General features: G+C 53.0%; 2 protein-coding genes across 2 annotated transcripts in view; one reads left to right on the forward strand and one right to left on the reverse strand.

The window, feature by feature from the left end:
• ASTN2 (astrotactin 2) overlaps positions 1 to 24,557 on the forward strand; it is a 291,732-nt gene that overhangs the window by 177,206 nt on the left and 89,969 nt on the right. The window contains exons 12-14 of the mRNA XM_058423166.1: positions 457 to 581; positions 914 to 1,018; positions 2,470 to 2,649. Of these exons, the coding sequence (XP_058279149.1) occupies positions 457 to 581; positions 914 to 1,018; positions 2,470 to 2,649 (410 nt within the window). The remainder of the gene's footprint in view (positions 1 to 456; positions 582 to 913; positions 1,019 to 2,469; positions 2,650 to 24,557) is intronic.
• On the reverse strand, positions 8,224 to 15,889 carry TRIM32 (tripartite motif containing 32). Its single transcript, XM_040082941.2, has 2 exons — positions 15,856 to 15,889; positions 8,224 to 13,111 (listed from the first exon to the last, which is right to left on the reverse strand). The coding sequence occupies exon 2, from the start codon at positions 13,042 to 13,044 to the stop codon at positions 11,101 to 11,103; it is 1,944 nt and encodes a 647-aa protein (XP_039938875.1). The 5' UTR covers positions 13,045 to 13,111; positions 15,856 to 15,889; the 3' UTR covers positions 8,224 to 11,100.

A 24,557-nucleotide genomic window follows, 5' to 3' on the forward strand; every position in this document is an offset into this window, starting at 1 on the left:
CGGAGGGGTGAAAGCTGCGGGGGCGATGATGCTGCCTGGGGAGCCCCAGCAGAGCTTGGTCACTGCCCACAGGAAGATGCTGCAGGCGTGGAAAAGGGGCAGTTTTGGGGTGTAGCAGCCATTCCTCTTTCCTCGCCCCCTCTCTCCAGGGGCCCACTTTGAAAATCTGGGCCAAACCCAGTGGCCGGGTCCCCAGGCTGAGAGCAGTTCGGTATTTCTGGAGTGCTAATGGAGCCGTGGTCCCCGGGGAGCTCGTTAGGCGTCACCTCCGAGGGCTGCACAGCCAGGGCTGGCTGGTGGGGAGGCTGCAAACGCCATTCCCTGGCGGGGCTCCTGCCCGAGGAGATGTGCCCTGCCCTCCTGAGCCGCCTGTCCCCGTGCCACCAGGGCGGCTCAGCCCCGCTGCCCGGCCGTGCCCTGCGTCGTTGCTTTGCAGTTGTCTTTTTCTCTCTGCAGGGAGAATAACTTCATCAAGGACTTCCCGCAGCTGGCCGATGGCCTGCTGGTGATCCCGCTGCCCGTGGAGGAGCAGTGCCGTGGCGTCCTCTCCGAGCCCCTTCCTGACCTCCAGCTCCTCACAGGTACGAGCTGTCCCCCGGTGCAGGGGAGAGCACAGGAGGAACAACTTCTTCTCCCACCCCAGTGTGGTTCCTGAGGGGCATCATCAACCCCTTTGTGCCATCCTTCCCGTGTGCCTGGGGCAGAAATCATCCGAGGGATGTGTGACTCCATCCCAGCCCATCCCTGGGAGCTCCTGGCAGTCACAGTGCTGCTCCTGCCAGCTCTCCGGGGACCCCACGGCGTCACTACTGGGGTTTCCACCGCCCCATCGCTCACCCCTGCAGCACGGTGGGAGCAGTCAGCATTCCCCAGAGCACGGCCAGCAGCATCACCGCCTGCTTTTCCTTCGCAGGGGACATCAAGTACGACGAGGCCATGGGGTACCCCATGGTGCAGCACTGGAGGGTCAGGAGCAACCTCTACAGGGTGAAGCTCAGCTCCATCACTCTCTCTGCAGGTGAGGGATTCCAGGGGCAGGGAGACGTGTGTCTGCATGGGTGGGCGGTGCTTTTCTGCCCCAAGCATCCCACTGGCATTTCCCACCTCCGCGCTCTGTTCCCAGCTCTGCTGCAGAGGCAAGCAGGGAGATTCACCTCCTTTTTTTTTTTTTATAGGGGGGAAACTGAGGCAGGGAGCTTGTGCAGCAAGAGGTGAGGTCAAAGCCAGGTGGAAGGCAGTAAGCAACGAGCAGGAAGGATTTGTTTTGGGGTGGCTGTGTATACGTGTATGTCCAAAAACCAGGCAGGCCCTTAGAAAAGGTGGTTTCAAAAGCAACCGAAGCACTTGGAAAAGCAGGTCATATAAAGCTGGGAGTCACAGATGAAGAAGGGGTGGGTGGGAGGATCCTGCAAATGTCAAAACATTTCACTGCCACGTTTTTATAGCTACGCATTTTGTTTCAGAAATGCCGAAACATTTTGTTGCGACCTGAAATGTTTTGCCTTTTCATTTCAAAATAGCTTTTTTATATTTAAAAATCAATGAGTTTTTAAATGGAGAGAGAAAGGGAAAAAAAAAATAAAAATTATTCAGTGCTGCTAACAGGCTGCACAGCCCCAAAATGAAATAACCTGCTCGGAGTTGAAAAAAAAAAAAAAAAGAAAAAAAAAACGTGGGTTCAGTTCAAAATGAATTCTTCTGGCTTTTTTTATTAAAACAGCCTTCTCTTTCAATAAACCAACCAACCAACCAGCCAGATAATCTCATTTTGGTGACAGTTATGACGTATTTTCTCGCGGTGTGTTTTCCATTCCACCACTGAACCAAAATGGTGCTTTCAGCCAGCTCTGAGTGATGGTGAAATGCTGTCAAGTCACCGGTGTCTCCAGGACGTTTCACCTCCACAGAGCAGCAAGGCTCCATGTCCTTGTCCCATGCCAGAGGTCCCTGCTGCCTGTGTGGATGTTGCTCAAGTGATGCTTTGACCTTTGCACAGCCACCAGCCCAGCCCAGCCCTGTATGTGCCTCTGGGCTGTCTCCAGCTTTCCTAAAAATAGCTACAGGTTGTGCTGGGTGTTTGCACGAGGGATGGAGCATCTCTGGTTGTGGACACAGCCAAGCAAAGGCCAAGCACATTCTCTGGGGAGAGAGTTAATGGTGTGCCAGCAGCCTGGGGATCAGATGAGCTGCCACAGACGTGTGTGTGTGTGTGTGTGTGTGTGTGTGTGCAAAACGTGTTCACATGCACATCCTGTAAAATTATCTGAGGAATCTCCCAGGGAGAGGAATCATAGAAGGAAATCAGAGCCACAGCCCGAGGTAATAACAGGTTGTGGATTCCAGAGGATCAGGTGGAGGTGAAAGATGAGGAGCTGCACCCCTGTGGGGCCTTGTATGACCCGAGCAGGGAACCTCTGGGGCTCCATCCCCTGCCTGGCTCACCTGCCATCCCCTGCCTCCCTCCCACAGGCTTTGCAAACATCCTGAAGATCCTGAACAAGGACAGCAGCCGGGAGGAGCTGCTCTCCTTCATCCAGCAGTTTGGCTCCCACTACATCGCGGAGGCGCTGTACGGCTCCGAGTTCAGCTGCACCATCCACTTCCCCAGCAAGAAGGTCCAGCAGCAGCTCTGGCTCCAGTACCAGAAAGGTGAGGAGGGCGACGGGAGCGGGCAGGGGCACCAACATCAGGTGTCAAGTGCTGGTTTCCATCTTTTCCCATGCTGGTTGGCAGGCTCAGGCAGGAGGCTTGTCCCAAAGTGAGTGCCCAGTGTCAGGTGGCACAGGTCATTGGCAGCTTCCCTGAGCCACCCTGCCTGCTCCTGCCCTTCAGCTCCCCAGCTCTGGCTCCATCCTTGCCCAGGGTGACCCCCTTCCCCACGGTGGCCCCCGTGTGCCTGGGGTCAGCTGATGGAGACGTGACACAAATGAGCTGTCTCCGAATGGCTTTGTTTTATTGCTTGTGACAATGACAGTCTTTAAGGAAGTGCATTAAATCAATAGCGGACTCATTGTGCTCCACCATAAATAACGAGACACATCATTAAACAGGGCAATAAACTTCAGGACTTTGAAGTAATACAATTAGGTTATGTTTATAAAAACTGCCTTATCGCTGTAGCCTTCCATTTGCCAATTCATCTCTCTCCTCCGGGGAGTTGGGGATATGCCCTGGATCTGATATTTTTTTCTATTCAGAAAACATCTGTGGTGTATCACAGAGCCCACCTTAGGGCTGATGGTGACAGAGGTCACCAGGGCACTTGCATCCTGCCCTGCTGGCACTGCCAAGAGCAGCCTCTCTCCCTGGAACCCAGCAGAGAGAGGTGTGCTCCCACACGCCGCCTCCCTTGCTCTTGGCTCATTTTCTTCCCCGTTTTCCCAGTGCAGCTCGTCTTGTAAGCGTATTTATAACACCCTGCGCTCGTTTGTTTGGGTTTTAAATAGTGATAAATGAAGTTTGCCATAGCAATGCCGCTGTTTAGCAGGAGAAGGCACGTGGAGGTGGGTTGTTTATGTACTCGTGGTGTTATTAATCACTTGGGAGCACTCCCTGCAATCCAGGGGCAGACATGTTGGTGGGGGGCAAACCCTGAGTGCCCCATGGTCGCAGTGCCATCCCCTGGGACCAAACCAAACCCAGACAAGGGTTTCTCAGGAGAATGAGAGGTGGGAATGAGAGGCAGCTGCTGCAGTCCAGGCCTGGCACAAGCACTGCTGCTGTTCCATGATGCTGGGGCCAGAGGGGACATGAACAGCGCTTGAGCTCCCATTCCTTCACTCCCACCCCGCCCATGTCAGGGCCAGCGGTGGCTCAGAGCTCAGCCGCAGAGCCCCACAGTGGCACAGGGCCTGAAGGCAGAGCAGTGCTTCAGGGACAGAATAATTTCCTTTTTAGTTCATGGTATGCAGCTGGCTGAGGTGGATCCCTTGCTGCCCACCCTGGTCCTGCCCCAACTCCTGGAGCTGTGCCTGGCTGCCTCAGCATTTGTGGGGCATCCAGAGCATCCTTTCCCACTGCCAGTGGAGCACCAAAGCACTCATGGAACTCCAGGGATCCCCCTGTGGGGTTGCATGTAATGCCTGGACATAAACCTGTCACTACTCCTGCTTGTGCAGCATTCGGGCCCTGGGTGCTGGCCCTGACCTTGTGTTTCGTGCTGCCTCCATCTGTGGCTTTGGTAGCTGGTGGGGTCGGTGAGGCTGAACTTTGGGGCTGTGGGCAGTGCAGAGGTGACCAGTCCTGTGTTCAGCTCTTTGATGGCCAGAAAATGCTCTTGGAAGGACATTAAGGATGTTCAGGGCTCTTGGGGAGATCAGCTTGTGGACAGAGAAAGTGCCATGGGAAACCCAGGGCTCTGTCCCAGGGAAATCCCTGTTAGCCAAGAGAAAGAGCTTGCTGTTCATGGTGGATGGGTTTTATTCCCAACTTCTCTACTGATTCACCCTCATTTTGCCAGCAACATAAGGCAGATGAGAATAAATAGCTCCAGCTAGACAGTTCTGGATGCCTTCTCCACTCAGAACAGCGCTGGCCTGCCGGGCTCCCCGCTGCTCACCAGCCCGTTCTGAACTGCTCAGCGAGCACACATATGCATCAGCTCTAATAAATATGGAAGTAGGGCCAGAATAACTGTAATTTGTTAGTGGACAAAACAGGTCACAAGAGGAGCGAGAGAGGAGAGTCTCAAGCTAATTGGAACGGCACCGACTCCGAGAAAAATGCACATTACGGGGTCTTTGCAGCACCGCACAAAATTATTTTAATATTTTAATCAACTTCATAAATCAATCGGCGGGCCTCAGGAGGAGGCCTCCAACAATAAAGGCGCGATCTGCGCCTCGAGCCCTAATTGAAAACATGGTTTTGAAGAGAAGCTCACGCCGCTGGTGCCAGGGCAGGCGCTGGCTCCGTGCCGGGGCTGGAGCCGCCCCAATGCCGGCACAGAGCCTGTGACGTGGGTCAGCATCTGCAGAGCTCTCCCTCCTGCCAAGGCAGGGAAAGGGATCTGCCTCTGGCCAGGGACAGCTCTGAGCCGGCTCTGCCTGCAGGAGGGACAAGCGTTCCCGTCCTCCTGCAGGTGGATGAGGAGAATGTGGGGGGAAATGAGGTGACAGAGCAGCCTGCTCTTGCTCCTAAGGATTTGCAGGAGTGAATCCTGCAGAGAGAGCCAGGCAGGCTGTGGGAGCACTGCGCTCCTCCGGGGCAGGCATGGGAGCATCCCCCCGGCTCCCCCACAGGAACGGCCTCAGCCCGTGAGCACAGCAATGCAAACTCCAATCTTACTTCATGCAGAGTGATTAAAACCCCATTTTTTTGGGCTGCTTGCTCTGGCTCTGTGCAGCCAAGCAATACTTTAACACATTGAGTGGCCTCCAAGCAGGGACCTTGAGATCGACCCAGCCATTGATCTGTGCCATGGGAGCCCACATCGCTTCTCCTCCCCGGTGAAGCCAGCATTTAATGCTGACGGCGCCTCATTAAGTTGGTAGCAGTTGTGTGAGGACCTTCATTTGGCAGCTGGGACAAACGTGATGTCCCCATCCTCACACAGCTCCTGCTGTGTGCAAGAATGTGCTGGGCCTGGCGGGACGGAGGGGACCGGCTTTGTCACAGTGCTGCTGTGGATTTCTGGAGAAACTGGTGTGGAGAACACCCCAGAGTGCTGGCTGCTGCTGAGCAGTGCCTCCACGGCATCCACCCTTCCTCTTTTTCTCCATTCTGTCCCCACAGTCACGAGGTTGGGGTGGATGAGGCGTTGGGAGATGACACAGCCAGGACAGAGGCCATTCCTCACCACACAGTGCCATAATAATAAACGTGGAGGTGGCTGGGAGTCACCCCCCCCTCAGAGGCTCAGAAATTGTACGTCAGGGAAGAGAGTGATCCCTCCGTCTCCCTCCATCCAGCAAATCCCCCTGCTGGGAACCACTTCATTCACTGATAAAAGTCCATCAGAGAGCTGCTTGCCCTGTGGTTCCTCGTTCTGGCTGGTGAGGAGGAGGAGAGCTTGCTTAGGGAAGGGGAAGAGCTGCTCTGAGTGCAAAATCTGACGGTCCTGGTGAGATTTCTGCGAGAGCTGTTCCAGTTTGCTTACTCCCACTGAAGCCCAGCTGGGAAGCAGGAAGGGATGATGGGCTCAGGATGTGTGTGCCTGCGTGGGGGAGATCCAGAGGGTTTCACTGTCCAGCTGGGAGGTTACTTTAGGTCTGCAGTGAGGGAAATGTTTGTTTTTCTTGTATTTCCTATGATCTCTAGATAGAGTCTCCTTGGCTGAGGTTCCCTGGCCACGCTGAGTGCTCAGCCAGCTCAGCCTGTGGCTGCTGCAGATGGGGAAGATGTTCCTGTTCCCTCAGTAATCGATCATTTATGGGCGTAGTCCGTGGAGGGGCTGTCTTCTGGCAGGTCCTGTCACATTCCCTGAGCCTTTCTGCTCCCTGCCCTCCCCACTACTTCTCTTCTCTCAGACCACGCTCCAGGAACTGCATTTACCTGGAAGGAGGTGACAGCTTTCATGCATTCTTGTGAACTCAGCAGTTTTGACAGAAGGTCTTCATAAATATCCTTCATAAAATTAAGGATAGAGCCTGGAGCACTGCTAAAATATTCCTCTGAGCAGTCCCTATTCCTCTGAGTGTGTCCTGTGGCTCCCTCCTGTCCTTTCAAGGCTCTATTTGTCTTCTTTCAGGTCTGATACTTCCATTAACACAATTAAGATTGAACTAGTCCGCAGGAACCTTTAGTTTTCCTTTCCTAGATGCAATCAGGTGCATTAAGAAAGCTGTAAAACTCCTTTTTCAGCTGCTAAAGGACATAATGGGTTTCCCTTATATGTGCATGGTTAGAAGTAGACACGGAATTTCCCTGTTTTTGAGATCTGTCCCTACGTACAACCACTCTATTACCTTTTAAACACTCTTTTAACATTCTCAGTTGCTTGGTTTATGTCATTATTTCAAACCCTCAGATTTCAACATTTTGTTCGGAGGAGGTAAAAACAATCTAGCTGGTTGCCATGAAATTTAGTTGAGACTAAAACATGTGCTGTGAGTAAGTCTGCTAAATGACCTTATGCACTGCTCATTGTAATCCAGAATTGCCAGGCAAGTGGAGTAATTTGTTGTGCAAAATGAAATAACTTTAAATCCTCGCATTGAGTAAATGACCCAGAAAAATCACTTAAGCTATACAAGAGGAGTAACTCAAAGCATCTGGCTTTATTTTCACTTTTGTAGCTCTACCCCCTTTGATGAGGAACACGCTCTCATCCTCATCCCTTCATTCCCTGGCTCCTGGTTTTGCCCAGAATAATGTCCATGGCTCAGCTGTTCTACCCTAAGAAATCAAAACTTGTGATAAAGCTACAGGGTAGGTTTAACAGCACCACACAGCACCTATTCTGCAAGGGCTGAATAATGAAATTCATAACCTGTTTAAAGGCTGAGATGAGCCCGAGTGCTGAAATCCTTCACCCAGATCAGCCTGGTGGCTGGAGAAGGGGAGAACCTGTGCTGTGGATGTACCCAGTGAGGAAATGTCCCTGCTGACCACCCAGGAGCCCCTCTGGCAGCCCCCCTGGCACCACCCGAGCTGGGGTCAAGGCACAGCTACACCCCCACACTCAGTCTCACCAGGTTTCGTCACCAGCTCAGCTCCCATGGCAGAGTTTTGGTCTAAAAATAATTTAACCATGGTGCAACATCAGAAGAACAGCCCCAGCTGGCGTCTCTGAGGGGGACCACAGAGGAAACCCCGGTGTTTTATACCCTCACAGTATAAATGCACTAAAGTCTGAGGTGTCCCAGGTGAGCCCATGGCTCCTGACGTGTGCAGTCACCTGGCTGCAGCACAGGGCCCCACTGGCAGACGATGGATGAGCCAGGGACACGGGGGATGGAGTTTTCAGCCAGGCTCCCACGTCCCATTGAGCTCCCGTGAAGTCAAATCTGAAACAGCAGGTGACAAGGAAGAGATTGCCCTTGAGGCAGTGTGAGCTCAGGTACAGAATCACAGCATTTGTTTATAAGGTGGGTAGGGAAGTGTCAGGAAAAGTTCCAGGAGCCTGCCAAGATCAGATTTATCCTCGGCAACCTGACACATAGAAAGGGTCTCGTAGCCGCCGTGTTCCACTCTAATCCCCACTGCCTGTAAAATCCAATCTGCCACCGAGGGGAGAAGATTAAGTGTTTTAATAAGAAAATGAGCCGTTTGCAATGCACTTTTAATTGGATCAATTTTTCCTTTATTACACAATCTTTTAAAAACCAAACACATACGTATGACCAGAAAAGCTCTTCCTCCAGATACAGAGCAGGAGCCAAACTATTTCAACGTAATCCTTAATTACTCCATTTCACCTCGTTTGGCAGATGATCATGGCACTGTGTGGGAGCACCGCAGCAAGAGGAGCTCTGTAAAATCATCTCACAGTCGAGTTTGGTCAGGGGACGTGCAGACCCTGGGTGAGGGACAGCAGGCTTTTCTTTTTCCCTTTTCTCCCTGAAAGCCCAGACTGGAAGAGCTGCAGGCAAGACAGAGCCCCAGGCGCCGATGCAGTGTCCTGGCCCAGCAGTGTTTCACAGGGTGGTGTTATTTTTCTTAATTCTCTGAGTGAGAAACAGATGACAGACACTTTGTTTGAACTCTGTAACCAGGAACAGACTGGAGTAACCAACTGCTCAGTTTACTGGACCAGCTTTTAATTTTTTCCCTTTTTTTTCTTTTCTGTTTGTTTATTTTTTTCAAGCACTTCAGGAAATGTTATTGCTAGTCGTTGTGCTGTTTATTGAAAAAAAAAAAAAAAAAAGAAAAAAAAAAATCCACGGGAACAGAAAATTACAGAGGTACATATTATCATAGATAATATTGCTTTAATTATTCAGGTCCATGGTAGCCTCCTGTGTGGAGCAGTTCTGGGAAGCAGGAGAAATGTTTAAAAGAAACCAGAAGGAGAGGAACTGCCATTGTCATAAAACTGGAAAAATGCCTTCAGTTACAATGTCATTTACTGCAGCACAGCCCAGCAATCCCCATCACCACCCCAAAACACACATTCAGGATGAGAAAGGCTCCTCAGATTGCTGTCACATGCCCTGGGCAACTGCCCCCTCCCACCCAAAAAAGAGAAGCAGAGCATGTGAGCAGCGATGTAAAAGCTGCTAGCCTTGGCAAGCACACGGAGCAGCTCAGGGGAGCTGAGTCCCCTCAGCACCATCAACCACCTTGTGTCTTAGCTCCCTTCTCACAAGCTTTTTCCAGCACATTACAGCAGGAGGAATTGGAAGCTGCCCTCATGGAAGCTCCATCACACAGCTGTGTTTGCGTGCTCGCTCCTTCAGCACTGGCTGAGCACAACAAAGAGAGGGAAAAAAAAAAAAAACCCCCAAATCCCACCAAAATCTGCTTACAGCGTTTTTTCTGCAATCCTTTTAACTGCCAAACATCCAGCTAGAGCAGCAGCAGCTCACCAACCTGTTTCTCTTTGCTGTTTCAGCAGGGAAAAGTATATGGGCTTTAAAAAAAAAAAAAAAAAAAAAAAAATCACCTGTTGCAAACGTTGTAGGACAAGTAGCAAACAATTTGCTGGAGCATGGCAGCCACCATAAAATCAGCTTTTATATTGTCTGTCGTGGCCCCAAATTTGCAACTATGTTGTTGATGGCAACAAATAAATGCACTGCAGTGTAACTATTATCTGTGGCAGATTAACATGCTACCACTGTGCCCTATTTAAATGCATCTTTCCTTCAATAAACTATTCTGGGCGAGCAGCACCACACTGAGGAACACATTTATCAGCCAGGAGAGCAGCGCTGTGGGGGCCTTGGTTCACACAGCTGCAGTTTTGTGCTTCATTTGGCCCAAAGCCATGATGAGCAGCAACTCTGGTGCCTGCTGGTGTCGTGGAAAAAAGAATTACAAAAAAAAAAAAAAAATCTGAGGAATGTAGTGTTTTGCTGTGTAAGGGAAAAAAAAAAAAAAGCAGTGCACCAATGGATGTGCTTCCAAGTCTTAAAAAACAGAAGTGAAATAGTCCCCCCTGCCCATCCTTATCTCAGAAGTGAGTAACTTGCACAATAAGAGGTGCAGATGAGTGGAAACCTATGGCTAATGCAGTGGTCTGGAATGCAGAGTAGTGAAGTGCAGGTGAACATACAATACCTTGCATCTAATCTCATTTCCTACTATCTCCCAGTCTTACTTCCCCAGCTCTTCCCCCCTTCCCCAGGAAGTTTTAGATACCAGACAAACCTTCCAAAGACAGCTTCCAGGATACATTTAATAATAAAACAACAGTAAACAGCAACCCTAGGGTTCCCTCCCCACTTTTTTTTTTTTCCCTCCAGCCCCCTGCCTTTTTCTCCCCTTCTATCTAGCAAAACCTTGATTAGTAATAAAACCCCTGTCTTCTTACAACTCAGGAATAAAGAGGGCAATTTTCTGGCTCAGCTCGGTCTCCCACGATTGCACAGCACTCACTTCACATGGAACAGACACAATTCACAAATGGCACGACAGGGCAATCTCCTGAACACCAGAAAAATGGGAGAGACAACCCTGCCTCGTCAGGGTGGAAGCAAAGCTTCATCTCGGCGCCGTTGAAGAGGCCATTTCGTTTTATGCAGTGCTGCAAGCACAAATTGCTCTCTCTAGGAGTTGCCCAGACAACTGCTAGCCAGTTCCTTGCAAGTACCACAGGATTGCCACTGCTAGTTCTCTAAGGGAAGGTGATTTAGAGCAGTCAGTCAGTGTTTATGGCACAAAGACAGACACAATGGCTGAAGCTGGGAGCGTACGAGATGTGGCATAAGGAAGTGAAGAGGTTTATGAAGTGACCAGTCACAAGAACCAAGACTGGATCCTTTCCATCGCGCTTGTTCTTATTTGTATGGATTTTATACAAAAAAGAAGAAGAAAAAGCAGACCACCACCATCACAAGAGCTATTTTGTTTCTAAACACAGAACATGATGACCTCTATGCCAAATCCCCTTCAGTTATGGCACAATCTTCCTGAAGGCTTGACGCTGGTTCCTGTCGGATTGCAAGGAGACTGCAGGACTCTCCACTGCCAAGACAGGCTTTGCTTGCAACCAAGCCTTTAAGGGGTGGAGTATCTTCTCAGGTGGTAACTGTAGATCTTAATGCAATGATCCCAACAGTCCAGCACCAGCAGCTGCCCTTTGGGAGTAATGGCAATGCCCACCGGGCAGGTGAGTCCCTCCCGGATTAAGATGTTGTAGCCTCCTCCTTTAGGAAAATGCAGGATTTCCTTACGGCTGCTGTCAGCAACGATCAGGTCTCCCCTGGAATCCACGCACATCCCAGCAATGCACCTGAAATCCTCATTCTCGGAGAAGAAATGGCTAATCTGGCGCCCCAGCTGCCCGTCCGGGCCGACGGAGCCGATGGAGAAGCCTCCTTCCAAGTGGTGCTCGTACTGCCGGTTCTCCAGGTTGAGCCCCAGCCCCTGAGTGAAGTAAATGGTCCCCTCGGCGTCGCAGGTGACGAACTTGGGGCGCACGGCGCTGCACAGGCAGCTGTACTTCACCACCCCCACGCCACGGTCCACGGTGAAGCACCAGAGCTTCCCCCCTTCCACGTCGGTGACGACGAACTGGCCCGAGGGCAGCGCGGCGATGCCCCAGGGCTTGCTGAGCTGGCTGCGGTGACACGCCACGCAATGGCCATCCATGGTGTACACCTTGACGGAGTTGTCGTAGCTGTCTGTCACACCGATCAGCCCGTGGCAGTTCATGGTGACAGAAAGGGGGGTCAAGTTGGGCAAGTCCGCTCCAAGGAAACTCAGCACGAAGCTGTCGATGCCACTGGGGCTCCGGCGGATCTCCTTCAGGAAGCCCTTGCGGGTAAAAACCTGGATTCGGAAGTTGCCCCGGTCCGCCACGAGCACCTCGCCTTGGCTGGTGACGTGCAGGCTGACGGGGAGGTTGAACATCCCCGGCAGGCTGCCCTTGGAGCCCATCCTCTTGATGAAGGAACACTGCTGGATGCTCGTGGCTGCTTCAGGCAGCCTTGGCTTGGCTGGCGAGGAATGGGGGGTACAGCTGGGCTCCTCTTGCACCAAGTCAGGCTCCCGAAATGGTACGAAGGAGGGTGTTGCGTGCTCCATCAGCGGTTCCTCCACGTTAACGGTGCGGGGTTTCTTCACCACCTGCCCGATCTGCAGGGGTCCCACATGGCTCACCTTAAGGAGTTCCACCTCTTGCAGAGTCAGCTCCCTCGGGAGACTGTTTGTCAGTTCTGGTTCCTCCTCGTCCGCCGCCTCCTCCAGGAGAGCTATATCCCCCTGCTTTATTTTGGCAAGGAAATAGTCACAGCGAGACATTATCTGCACTTCTGCTAAGTTTAGCAGGTAAGCTTGCTCCTCCATCACCTGGTTATTTATCTTCTCCACTTCAGACAAAGAGGTGGTGAAGAACTTGCGTGACCTGGCCAGTTCTTCCTGGATCTTGCGCTCCTCTTTGCTGTACTCCTGCAGAACCGCTTTGTATCTGGATTGCAGGTCTCTTGAAACATCCTCCAGAGCACCTTTCCTTTTCTGAAGATCACCCATGAGCTCCCGAAGCCTGGCAAGCCTCGTCCCAAATTCCCTCCTACGCTCCTCAGCCGCCTCTTTGATAGCAGTGACTCTGTGTCCTGGGGGCACGTGCGAAGCCTCCTTGCACGGCTCACACAGAAGCAAGCTACAGCTCTTGCAAAAGTGCCTTGGCAGCCTCCTCGCGCAGACCTTGCACATGAGGAGTCCCACCACTTCCCCCAGGCCGGCCGTGTCGATGATCTTCAGCACGGTGAGGTTGTCAGTGAGCTGAGCCAAGCTGGTGATCCGCGTGATCTTGCTGCAGAAGGGGCACCGGATCCCGTTGATGCTGTTCGCCAGCAGCTTCTCCAGGCACTGCTTGCAGATGGTGTGCCCGCAGTGCAGGAGTTTGGGCCTCAGGTGCTCCTCGGTGAAGGACTCCATGCAGATGGGGCACTCCAGCACCTCCCGCAGCGCGTCCGAGTTGAGATAAGGGGCGGCAGCCATGGTGCTCCAAGGCAGCTTTATCCGGCGCACTGCCTGGTGCTCACATCTATTCCGAGGTGCTCCGATTCTGTCCAGGAAGGAAAAAGGGAAATGTGATTTATGTCACCACCAGCAGTTATGTATACATGCAATTTATTTCTGACTTATCGCCTAACCCTGCAGAAAAAGAAACCCGGTTAGCTTTTCCGTGCTGGGAAGGATGGATTAGTCATAGCTAATCTCAGGGTGGGCAAATTTCAAAACCAACTTGCAGCTCCCAGTGCGATGAATTATTCACTTGAAAAATTTGTAAAGTAGCACTGAAAGAAGTGTAATGGCACCAATATGGAAGCCCAGTAGATATTGATGACTGAATCATCTCCTCATGGTGCCCATCTCCTGCTGCCAAGCCTCTGAGTTTACATAATTTACTGAAACCCAGGGAGATTAAACCAGGCATTCAAAATGCTGTGCATCAAAGGAGGAACCAGATGGTGTGATGCTTTAGGACATTAATAGATCACCTCTGGAGACCTGCATTCAGATGTGACATCAGATATCAACAAAATAAATGTGCTTGGTTCACTCTGCTTTGCTAGAGAGCCAGAACACATTTTCAAGGTTTCATGCATTTGCCAGGAAGTGAAAGTAGCAGGAATGCTCTGTCAGTTTCCACCTCTTCTGGGGGTGACTGTGCACGCTGAAAACACACAGAGAAGGTTTGATGCCAGTGCATCTCAGTAACCTCTGCCATGCTGCAGCACGCTTCCTGCCAATTAAACACAGCTCAGGCAGGTATTAGCAATAATGGAGTTAAGAGACAACTCCAAACATACTCCCAGTGTTCACTATTAGCTCCTGAACTCAGCTTAACTGCATTTAATTTCTCCTCGTTTCACAATCTCGCAGCGTTGACCTCGTTCTTGTCCCCTGGTTCAGTTTTACACCACACTGGTTGCTGTTCAGCTTCAATCCAGGTTTCTCCACCCTCACATCCCTCCCAGCAGGGAGCAGATCCCAGCAGCTCTCCTGCCAAAGCAGCCATCCATTCAAAAGGAACAGAACAGGGCTCACATCATTAAGTTATTATTCACTAGACTGGGTTTCAAATCCTTTGCTATTGTACTGCTTAGCCACTAAAAAATAGGCAAGAAAACCTTTCTTCTAGGGACGAGGAGGAGGAGAAGGAAGTAGTTAGTCTTTGAAATGAAGAGAGAGTGGCAGAGGGATGTGAACACACAGCTCTCTCAGAGAAATGGCTGCATGCACACAGCATTCTCACTTCCCTGCTGGGTCTGCCTCCTTCCTCTTCGGGAAAGAGGCTGTGTATTTCAGTTTGCTGTGTGCTCCTGTGCAGAAAAAACAACTGCAAGGAAGCAAAGTTCTTCATGCTCATACAGAAAAGAAAAAAAAAAAAACCCTAATTTTAATTTGTTAGCTGCAGTTCAGAGTTCTTTAAAGTGCATATTTCAGGAAGGGATTCAGTGTTGTGGCAGAATCTCCAGGTACCATGCTGGGATCAGCTCGATGGTGGCAGGCTGAGTATCACAGCCCTGGCCACAGGGAAGCAGAAACCTGGGCACTGCCATGGAGAACAGAAACCTTCCTTTGAGGGAGGAAAAACATTTGATTGAAAATGATTTTTAAAAATGAAACACAGGATACGAGGTTCATTATTCTTACTTTCCTTTGGAAACACGTCGAAAGACTTGCTTAGGGAAGGATGCGGGAGCAGCACAGGCACCAAGTACTGAGAGTTACATTAAAAGCTACCGTTAAAACAAGCATTTTCATTAAAGAACAACGGTGGATGTGATTTTAAGTCAGGTTGGGCTTTTAGAGAGCTGATTTTTATGACATTCTTTTCATATATAACCCCCTTTATCGGAATGTCAGCATGCCCTCAGTAATGGGACATTATTTTTCCCTTTTATCTCTCTCTCACACTCGGCTGTGCCTCCATGGAAGTTTCCTTAACAGCGGGTTGTTCTTGCGTGTCGGTCCCTCCCGGGGCAGTTCCTCTGACGCAGAGCAGGGTATTACAGAAAGCCTCAGCTGAGGATCAAGCCATAAAACCATGAATTATGCGAGTTTGGTTTCCTTACATTCAAAAGAAATTTCCTGCCGTGGTTTCTCTTGTCACCCGGTAGTTTTTAGTGAGTGTCTGCGGTGAGAACACCGGCTTCACTTGTAATTCAGAGCTCGTGTCATTAACGAGGGAGAATAATGGGGTAATGCCGCAAAATAAGCGCCGCTGACAGGAGCTGCCACAACAACAAAACCGGCAAGGCAACCCCTGGGTTTGGGGCGGGTTTCACTGAAAAATCCAAGGGTTTGGGTTGGAAGGACCTTACCGATGACCTAATTCCACCCCAGGGGGAACACGTTCCACCAGGCCAGGCTGCTCCAAGCCCCGTCCAGCCTGGCCTCGGCCATTGCAGGGATGGGGCAGCCATGCAGTGACCTGTGCTGGTGTCTGACCACCGTGTCCGCACAAAGCACCCGTGGTCCGAGGGGCGGCAGCCGCGGGGCCGATGGCAGCGGGGCGGGCGGGGCCCGCTACGAGCCCACTGCGCCTGGACCGGTGCGGGGGGAACCAAGCGGGGCGGACCCCTCGCTCCTACCGCTCAGCGCGGCGGGGAGCGCACACCCCGCGGCGGGGCGCGGCCCGGTCGCCCCTTTCCATTGCCTCCATGCCCATCCGTGCCGTCCATCCCATCTCATCCCGTCCCGTCCATCCCGTCCCCTCACGCCGCCCGCCCGGGGGTCCCGCCGTGCTCGCCCCGCCCTGCAGGGGGCGCCGCCGCTCGGCCCCGCGCGCGCGCTCCTCACCTGCCGCCGCTCCGGGCCGCGCCGCTCCCGGCGTGCGCCGCGCGCCGCGCGTCACGTGAGCGCGCCCGCGGGGCCTGCCGGGAGATGTAGTCCGGGCGCGCCGCGGTTGGGGGGGACGGGGGGGGGACACCGAGGGGACCGCGACAACGGCACGGGGGGTGATGTGGCGGAGGGGTGGGCTGCGGGATGGATCTCGGCCTGTCGGGCCTGTGCTGCGGCTCATTGTGAAAGGAAAGGTTAAAAGTAACAAAGGAGAAGCAGGAACGTGTTTTTTTTTTTTTTTTTTTTTTTTTTCTTTATGGGGTTGGTTTGTGTCATTTCGGCACGCGTGGGTTATTCACTGCCCTCTCCCTGACCAGGCAGTGCTGTGCAGGATCAGCCCCTTCCCCTTTCACCTTCCCTTTCCCCTTCACCTTCCCTTTCCCCACTCCATTCCCTTCCCTTCTTTCTCCTTTTCCTTTCCCTGCCTTGTTCATTTGCCTTGCCTTGCATTCCCTTCTCATTTCCCTTCCCTCTTCCATTCCCTCCCCCTTTCCCCCTCCTCTTTTTCCTTTTTCTTTCCCATTCCCCCAGCAGGTTCCTGAGTGTTTGATGGGTTTTTCATCACCTACTGTAAATGTGTGTTTCTCCTTTCATACCGTGCGTCGGAGCAGCCTGTGGACTCCAGGACACAAAGGACTATTTTTGGGTACAGCTGCAGCTGTGAGCGGACGCTGCAGGCTGGCAGTGGTAGCCAGAGGCAGGGGTTTGACCACTGGCCTATGGCTGGGCTCTGCCCCATGTTTCCTGAAGCCAGTATCACCATCAGGAACACTGACCCCATTCCAGCCCCCTTTTTGCTTGGATGTCATGAGCCTGCTTTAGAGATGGCAGAGAGATCTGTTCTGCTGTGACCCTGTGGGGCTGCACAGCAAATTGAGGAATGGCAGGGCTTGGGGCTTCCACTGGGAGCAGGAGAAAGCCAAGGGAACCGTGTCCTTCACACACCACCGGTGCCCCACCTCCGGCGCCGCAGGCAGCATCTCGTGGTCTGCCCAGGGCTGACGTGCAGCTCAAAGTCTGGAGACTCAGGCTCAAAGGAATTTACCTGGGGAAGAGGCAAGTCCTCAGTTTAACCATTTCCCAAAATGCCTCCACGTGGCCTCTCCGCCTGCAGCGCTTTTCCACTGCTCACCTGCTCCAGCTGCCACTGACCCACACATTTGCATAAGGAAGTGGAAGGAAGCACTTGCATAATGCAGCAAGTCTTGCCACCTTCTGCTCTTGATGGTTTTTCCACTTAGTTTAGAAAAGAAGAGTTCATTGGGAAGGGATCTACATCCCTGGAGCAGCAGGGATCAGCAGTGTGGGCAGTGGATGCATTCAGAGGCAGCAAGGGCAGATGCAAAGCCTGGCCAGGGTTGCAGAAGAAAACGAGTGAGATTTCCAGTCCCCTGTTTCAAGCCCCAGTGGCTCCCTGGGGATGTTGCTGTGCCCAGGGAGGGGACACAGGGTTCACTCCCGCTTCCTGGCCTCACCAGGGAAATGCTCTTTCAGTCCCTGATGTATGGGGAAGAAAAATGGATGTAAACATTGAAACCAGGGTGGTCTGGCGGATCTTGGGAGGCCACCCACACCTGAAAATGAACAGTGTGAGGAAAGAACAATGGTAGAAATAGGACATCATCTTTCAATGCATCCTGGAGAGAAAACAAAGGACTCTCTGGATTTAATTAGAGGTGACAGTGATGAACGGATGATGTGTGGGGATGGGGACCCTGCATGACGAAGGAGGATGGGAAGGTTGTCCAGCCCAGGACCCTGGTCACCCTGAGCTGTGGACAAGGTGGGGTGTCCCAAGGGGCTGCCCCGTGCTGGTATCAAGACATCCAGCTGGCAGGGCTGGGAAGGTCTCAGCCATCCCTTGGGAAAGGGGCATGTGGGTGTGTTGGAGCAGAGAGGGAGCCAGCTGCCGTGGAGGAGGGGTTTGGGGGGTGTCACAGAGCCACCCTTGTTGGGCCAAAGTGTTTTGGAGGTAGGGGAACAAGCCCTGAGATGCTGCCAGGGGTTGGATGAGCAGGGCAGAGCTCTGGGTGCTCTTCTGGGACGCAGTGCAGGCACTGGGGGGACACTGGGGGCTGTGCAGGGTCTGCAGAGCCAGGTCCTCTGCCAAAGCTATGTTACAGCAGATACCTTCAAAATCCCCTTTTGCAGAGGGTTATCAGAGGTCTCTAAGATATCTTTTTTTTCTTAATACCTCAGGCTTGCAAGTGTGTAAATGTCTCATCTGTAGCTGAGGTGAGATCCTCCCTGTCCAGCCTGCAGGCAGCAGAGATGATCTGCCCCAGATTCTCTGTGCTGATATCTTTGGGGTCATCCCAGGGCAGCGGGGCTGTGGCAGCCCGGGGGTCACACGTGCCGCCAGTCACAAGCACGGTGGTGCAGCTCGCTGTCCCCACCTCGGTGCTGGATGTCAGGATTGTGTTTAATTGAGTTTGGTTAATCAGCTGGGAGCAGTGGGCACGGCGTCATCAGGGAGAGGGAGGTGCGAAGAAGGGGCAGAGGTAGTGTGGACATAAAGATACTCTTCACCAGGAACTGTGGTGGCAGGATAAGGAGTTACGGGTACAGACTGAAACAGGGAAATTTAGATTAGATATTAAGAAGAAATGTTTTCCTGTGAGGGTGGTGAGGCCCTGGCACAGGATGCCCAGGAAGGCTGTGGCTGCTCCATCCCTGGATCTGCTCAAAGCCAGGCTGGATGGGGTTTGGAGCAACCAGGTCTAATGGGAGAGATCCCTGCCCATGGCACAGGGTTGGAACGGGATGATCTTTAAAGTCCGTTCCAGCCCCTTCACATTCTATGAACAGGAGATTAAAGGCGGTCACGGCGCCTCACGCTCGGGCGTTTATCAAGCACCGACACCCAGGGGATGTTGCACATTCGCTGTGCCGCACTCCCCTGCCCGAGACTGGGATGAGGACGGAAGGAAGAGACCCTGTGGGAGGCGCGGAGGGGCCGCGGGGCGAGGACAGCGGGATGTGCTGTGTCCCGGGATGAGGTGCCGTGCCCCGGGATGCTGTGCTGTGTCCCAGGATGCTGTGCCCTATCCCGGGATGCTGTGCCGTGCCGTGCCCCGGGATGCTGTGCTCTATCCCGGGATGCTGTGCCGTGCCGTGCCCCGGGATGCTGTGCTCTATCCCGGGATGCTGTGCCCTATCCCGGGATGCTGTGCCGTGCCTCGGGATGCTGTGCCCTATCCCGGGATGCTGTGCTGTGTCCCGGGATGCTGTGCCCTATCCCGGGATGCTGTGCCGTGCCGTGCCCCGGGATGCTGTGCTCTATCCCGGGATGCTGTGCCCTATCCCGGGATGCTGTGCCGTGCCCCGGGATGCTGTGCCCTATCCCGGGATGCTGTGCTGTGTCCCGGGATGCTGTGCTCTATCCCGGGATGCTGTGCTGTGTCCCGGGATGCTGTGCCCTATCCCGGGATGCTGTGCTGTGTCCCAGGATGCTGTGCCCTATCCCGGGATGCTGTGCTGTGTCCCGGGATGCTGTGCCCTATCCCGGGATGCTGTGCCGTGCCCCGGGATGCTGTGCCGTGCCCCAGGATGCTGTGCTGTGTCCCGGGATGCTGTGCCCTATCCCGGGATGCTGTGCCCTATCCCGGGATGCTGTGCCGTGCCCCGGGATGCTGTGCCCTATCCCGGGATGCTGTGCCCTATCCCGGGATGCTGTGCCGTGCCCCGGGATGCTGTGCCCTATCCCGGGATGCTGTGCCGTGCCCCAGGATGCTGTGCCCTATCCCGGGATGCTGTGCCGTGTCCCGGGATGCTGTGCTCTATCCCGGGATGCTGTGCTCTGTCCCGGGATGCTGTGCTCTGTCCCGGGATGCTGTGCCGTGCCCCGGGATGCTGTGCTCTATCCCGGGATGCTGTGCTCTGTCCCGGGATGCTGTGCTCTGTCCCGGGATGCTGTGCCGTGCCCCGGGATGCTGTGCCCTATCCCGGGATGATGCTGTGCCCTATCCCGGGATGATGCTGTGCCCTATCCCGGGATGCTGTGCCCTATCCCGGGATGATGCTGTGCCCTATCCCGGGATGCTGTGCCGTGCCCCGGGATGCTGTCCGCATGCCGGGATCCCAGCGCTGTCCTGCCGCGGAGCCACGAGAGGGCAGCAGGGCCCCACGGACCGACACGGGCACCGCTGCCCCGCCGGGCCGGGCCCCGCCGCGGGCAGGGTCCGCAGCACCCCCGCAGTGCCCACCCCGAGCTCTGCGCTCGTACCCTGCACCCCCCGGCCAGGCTGAGCACACGCCTTCGCCCAGGGAATGGCATTCCCACGTGGCATTCGTGCCGCGTGTCCCAGAAGTCTTGTAGCATTTCCTGGGGAATAATGCCTTGCCCAGCCCACACTGAGCTCTGGGGCTGGGGTGTTGGTGGTTGTTGGGGCAGTGTTTCCCCCTCAGCCACAGAATGGTTTGGGTTGCAAGGGACATTAAAGCCCATCTTGTTCCACCCCTGCCATGGCAGGGACATCTTCCACTGTCCCAGGCTGCTCCAAGCCCCAGTGTCCAACCTGGCCTTGGGCACTGCCAGGGATCCAGGGGCAGCCACAGCTTCTCTGGGCACCCTGTGCCAGGGCCTGCCCACCCTCATAGGGAAGAATTTCTTCCTAATATCTCATCTAACCCTGCTCTCTGCCAGCCATTCCCTCTTGTCCTGTCTTACCTTCCTGCACACATGGATGGATGTCCCAGACTGGCTCCCCTTGATGCTGTGCCCATGTCTTCCTCACAGCCCCAGCAGTGTTTGCCCACCACTAACAGTGGGCAGCATTAAATCTGTCCAAGCCCTTCACAGACCTGGTGGCCACTGCACTGACAATATCTCGGTGCAGAAGAAATTCCCAGGCAAACACATCCATTGATTTCCTTTCTGACTCCCTCTGGACGGATTTGCCAGCAAGAAGGGTATTATTCCACCAGGTGATAAAGAGGCAGCTTGTGTCAGTGGATGTGTCCTGGCCACAAGTCCCCACTGTCCGCCTTTGGTGGCACTAGGTCTGTCCAGTGAAGGGCGGTGTGTGGCGAAGGTGGGCCAGAATTCCCTCTTCCTTGCATAAAATGCAGATCCCAGGTCCTAAATCAAGCCCAGCTGAGAAGCCTGTTGGTGTTGGTGGGGTTAACCTGCTGAGCCTGTAGGAATCCCTACTTGGGTCTGTTCCTGCCGTTCCCTCTACAACTCCAGCTGGAGAGCCTTCTCCTGTCCGTGTTCCAAGCATTTCTGCACTTCAGGAGATATCACATCCTACCCCTGATACGGCTGCATTCTTGTGGCAAGTGGAATGATTCCCAGTTTTGGGATGGCTTGGGGATCTTTTGGAAGAGGTGTTGTGTGAAATGCTGGGCCACTAGGAAACCCATCTCCCCCTGGGAGCTCTCAAGACAGGACAGCACTCCAGTACAAATTAGGCTTTATGCTGTAGTGTTTGTTGCAGTAGTGGTGTTACCCTGCTCCCTCAGTCCAGGCACCAGGAGGTGCTGCTGGTAATGCTGGAAGCATTTTCCCACATCAGCAGCTGCTGCACCCCGAGCAGGGACCCCTTTGTGCAGGCACACACCTCGTGCTGTGGGATTGTAAAATCCTGGTGGAGCCCAGAAACGGAGCCAGGCACCCCAGCAGGCAAACGATACCTTTGTACACCCTGTGCTGCTCATTCTCCCCTTCTTACACAAGGCCTGGAGCCTGGCATGAGGCTGTTATTTTACTTGTTTTGTGGTGGTGTTGTTTTTTGGTTTTTTTTTTTTTTGTTAAAATCCATATTTCAGACAAACAAACTAATAACTCCCACAAGTTGCCGTGATGCGTCCAACTGCATCCGAGGCTCTCTGCTCCCACGCAGATGTTGCCAGGGTTCAGCTGAGTTGCCAGCAGAGTTAGTTCAGATTCAGGGGCTGATAAGGGATCCCTGCATCCTCGATGCTGCAGATGAGTCTCCTCCTCTTCCCAGAAAGGGCCTTGGGAGCTTCCTGGCAGCAGTCACCTGCAGAGCCCTTCCCCAGGAGTGAAGCAGAGGCTTTTCAGGAGTGTTCTGAGAGATTATTCTGTTCTATACAAGGGTATGGCTCAAGGCTGAGCCCACAAGAACTTGTGGGGCTTCTCCAATTCACTGCTGAGCCCTGTCCTTGCATGCAGGGAGCTGAAGGGAAAACCCAAACTCATGTCAGATGTAGGGCAGGGGGAAAGGGAGGGACCCCAACCCCATCTTCACAGGCTGCAGTTGCAAGGGCAGGTGCAGGAATAAGTTTTGGAGGGAAAATACCTCTGGGATCTGAAAACCTCCTCTGTGAGATGCCCTCAGTGGTGAGTGGGGGATGTGGGTGGGATGAGAGCGATGTCCAGCAAGGAAGCCTCCAGCTTTCTAGGGATGAGGCACCTGAGCAAGCAGATGAAGAACATCTCCTCCTCATGGCTCTGGAGGAGCTGGCTCTCAAGCAGGCTGTGCTGCTGCTGCTCCCAGAAAGGTTCCAATAGCAGAAACGGGGGGATTATTTTGTTAGGGCTGTTAAGTACCCCAAACCTATACCACAAAAGCTCCCAGGAATTGCTGTCCAGTGCTGATGACATCTAAGTGCTTGTCTGGGTGAGAGCTGGCAATTTGACAATGAAGCCAGTTTCCCTCTGCTAAACCACGTCCTGTTTCAGTTTCCTCCTTTGGAGTTGTACCCAGAGCCCAAGGGAACACCAGGGATCTCTGTCAGTCCACAAAGGAATCCCTTTCCCCAGTGCAGCTGGGATCTGCTCTAAAGAGGATTAACTGCAGACAGCCAACTCCAGCTCAGCCCTGAAGCCTGCTCTGCTCACAGGCCTGCTGTGGATCACCCGGCTCCGTGGTTAATCTGGCACTGAGCCCATGGCTGCTGGGGAACGGAGCTGTCCTGCTCACAGTATTCTACCTTGCCTCACTTTCAGAACTCTGGGCCTTCCCCCGTGCAGCTCCAGCAGAGCACTGCTGCTCCTGAAATGGCTTTGCTCCCGCTGGTTGGATTAGAGTGATCTATAATTCTTGGCTCTAAAGCCAATGGTTCAGAAGGAAGGTTTGATATCCTGTTGCCAGTCATGAGATAACTGATTCCCCTGTCTTTTCAGCCCTGCGTCCATGTCCTCCCTTAATGCATGCCTCCAAAACTTCCTTCTCCATGAAGGATCTCTAAAGCTGCTTCGGCTCTGGTGAAGAAGCTTTGCAGCCCAGAAGTGTAATAATTATCTCCTTTCTCTCCTACATGTACTTTAGTAGTGATGTTAGAAGATGGTATTCACAAGTGAGAAGAGGCTCATGGTATCCCCCTCTAAATTCTTTCTTTCTCTGCCACCCTGTTTTTCAGGGCTTCACGTCTTTCCCTTATGAGACTTGCAGTTGCCTGGAGCTGATCTTCTAGAAAATAATCTCTCCAAGAAGCAGCTCCAGCTCCTGTTTCCAATGTCTGTGTACACCAGTGTCTCCCTAGATGTTGAAACATTTCCCTACAGCCTTGTTTTAATTTATCTTAGCAACTGCTCCGTTTCTATTCCACTAAAACATGGGTTGGTTGGAATTTGCTCATTCTCCCTGTGGCAGCTTTGATCCTGCGCACAGAAGTGTTCCCTGACAGCCAGACAGCAGGGAAGGGCTGTCCCTACCCTGGAGGGCTCCGGGAGTCATGAATGAATGCTGTTTACTTGTATTTCCAAATGGCTTGTGCCTTGCCAGATCAGCTGCGTGTCACTGCAAGCCGAGCGTGTTCAGACAACCCTTGCTCCTCTTCCGCTCCTTCTCGGGACTGGGAATTTGTTGCTAGAGGCAACAGCCATAAGATGGAGAAAGCCTTTTCTTCTGTAGGTCCTTCACCAGGTTAGAAGAGCTGAGACTTCCTGCGTCAATCCAGCTCTAGACAAAGAATTTAAATGGAAGTATACAGGACAGACATTGGAGTCGTGTCTCCTTTGCTCGAGTGTGATACTTCCCTTGGCCTTAGCAAGAGTTTGGATGAATACAGAATAAAGTAAAGGTTCTCCAGGTTTATTGCCTTGTGCTTAAGACCACCAGGCGGTTTCCCAGTGGGTTTCAAAAGCCTGAATGTTTCCTGAAAGCAGTGTTGGCAGTTTGGTCTGGGTAATGCCTCCGTCTGCTCTCCATGCAGTGAGTTTGTTCTCATACCTGCTTTTCCCCACTGCCAAGGGGCTCCATCCCTCCATGCAGTCCCTTTGCAGCCTCTTTGGATCCATTTCAGTGCCCTGGGTAATGTGTCACCCACAGGGGTGACCTGAGGACCACAAAGAATAGAGGGGGCTGGTGTTAGGGTGGGGATAAAGGGCATTCAGCTCCTTGGCCTGGTTTCCCTGGGGATGTTTCTCTTTGGCAGGGAAGATAAACTGAGGTGATTTTGTCTCATTTTGGAGCACAAAAAGTGGATGTGCAAGTTATAAAAAAGAGGAACATGAGTTAGAAAAGAGAAGGGCAATCAGTTCTGTCAGTTTAGACGTGCTTGTCTGGAAAAGCTCACGCTTCCAAGCAATGACCTGAAAGTCCTGTTTCTCTCCTTCTCTCATTGACCTTTCTTTTTTCCTGCTCCCACCTGGCCTACACCTTCAACAGCTGCATTTATTCTGGCTACAGCACAGTTTGGCTTTGGGAAGAGGCCCGTGCTGAGATTTGTCTAATGCCGTTTGGTTTCTTCCC

The sequence above is a fragment of the Hirundo rustica genome, chromosome 20 (genome assembly GCF_015227805.2).
Source record: "Hirundo rustica isolate bHirRus1 chromosome 20, bHirRus1.pri.v3, whole genome shotgun sequence".
NCBI lineage: Eukaryota > Metazoa > Chordata > Aves > Passeriformes > Hirundinidae > Hirundo > Hirundo rustica.

Coding starts and splice junctions, on each gene's coding strand:
- TRIM32 (XM_040082941.2), bottom strand. CDS start 13,044: ATGGCTGCCGCCCCTTATCTCAACTCGGACGCGCTGCGGGAGGTGCTG.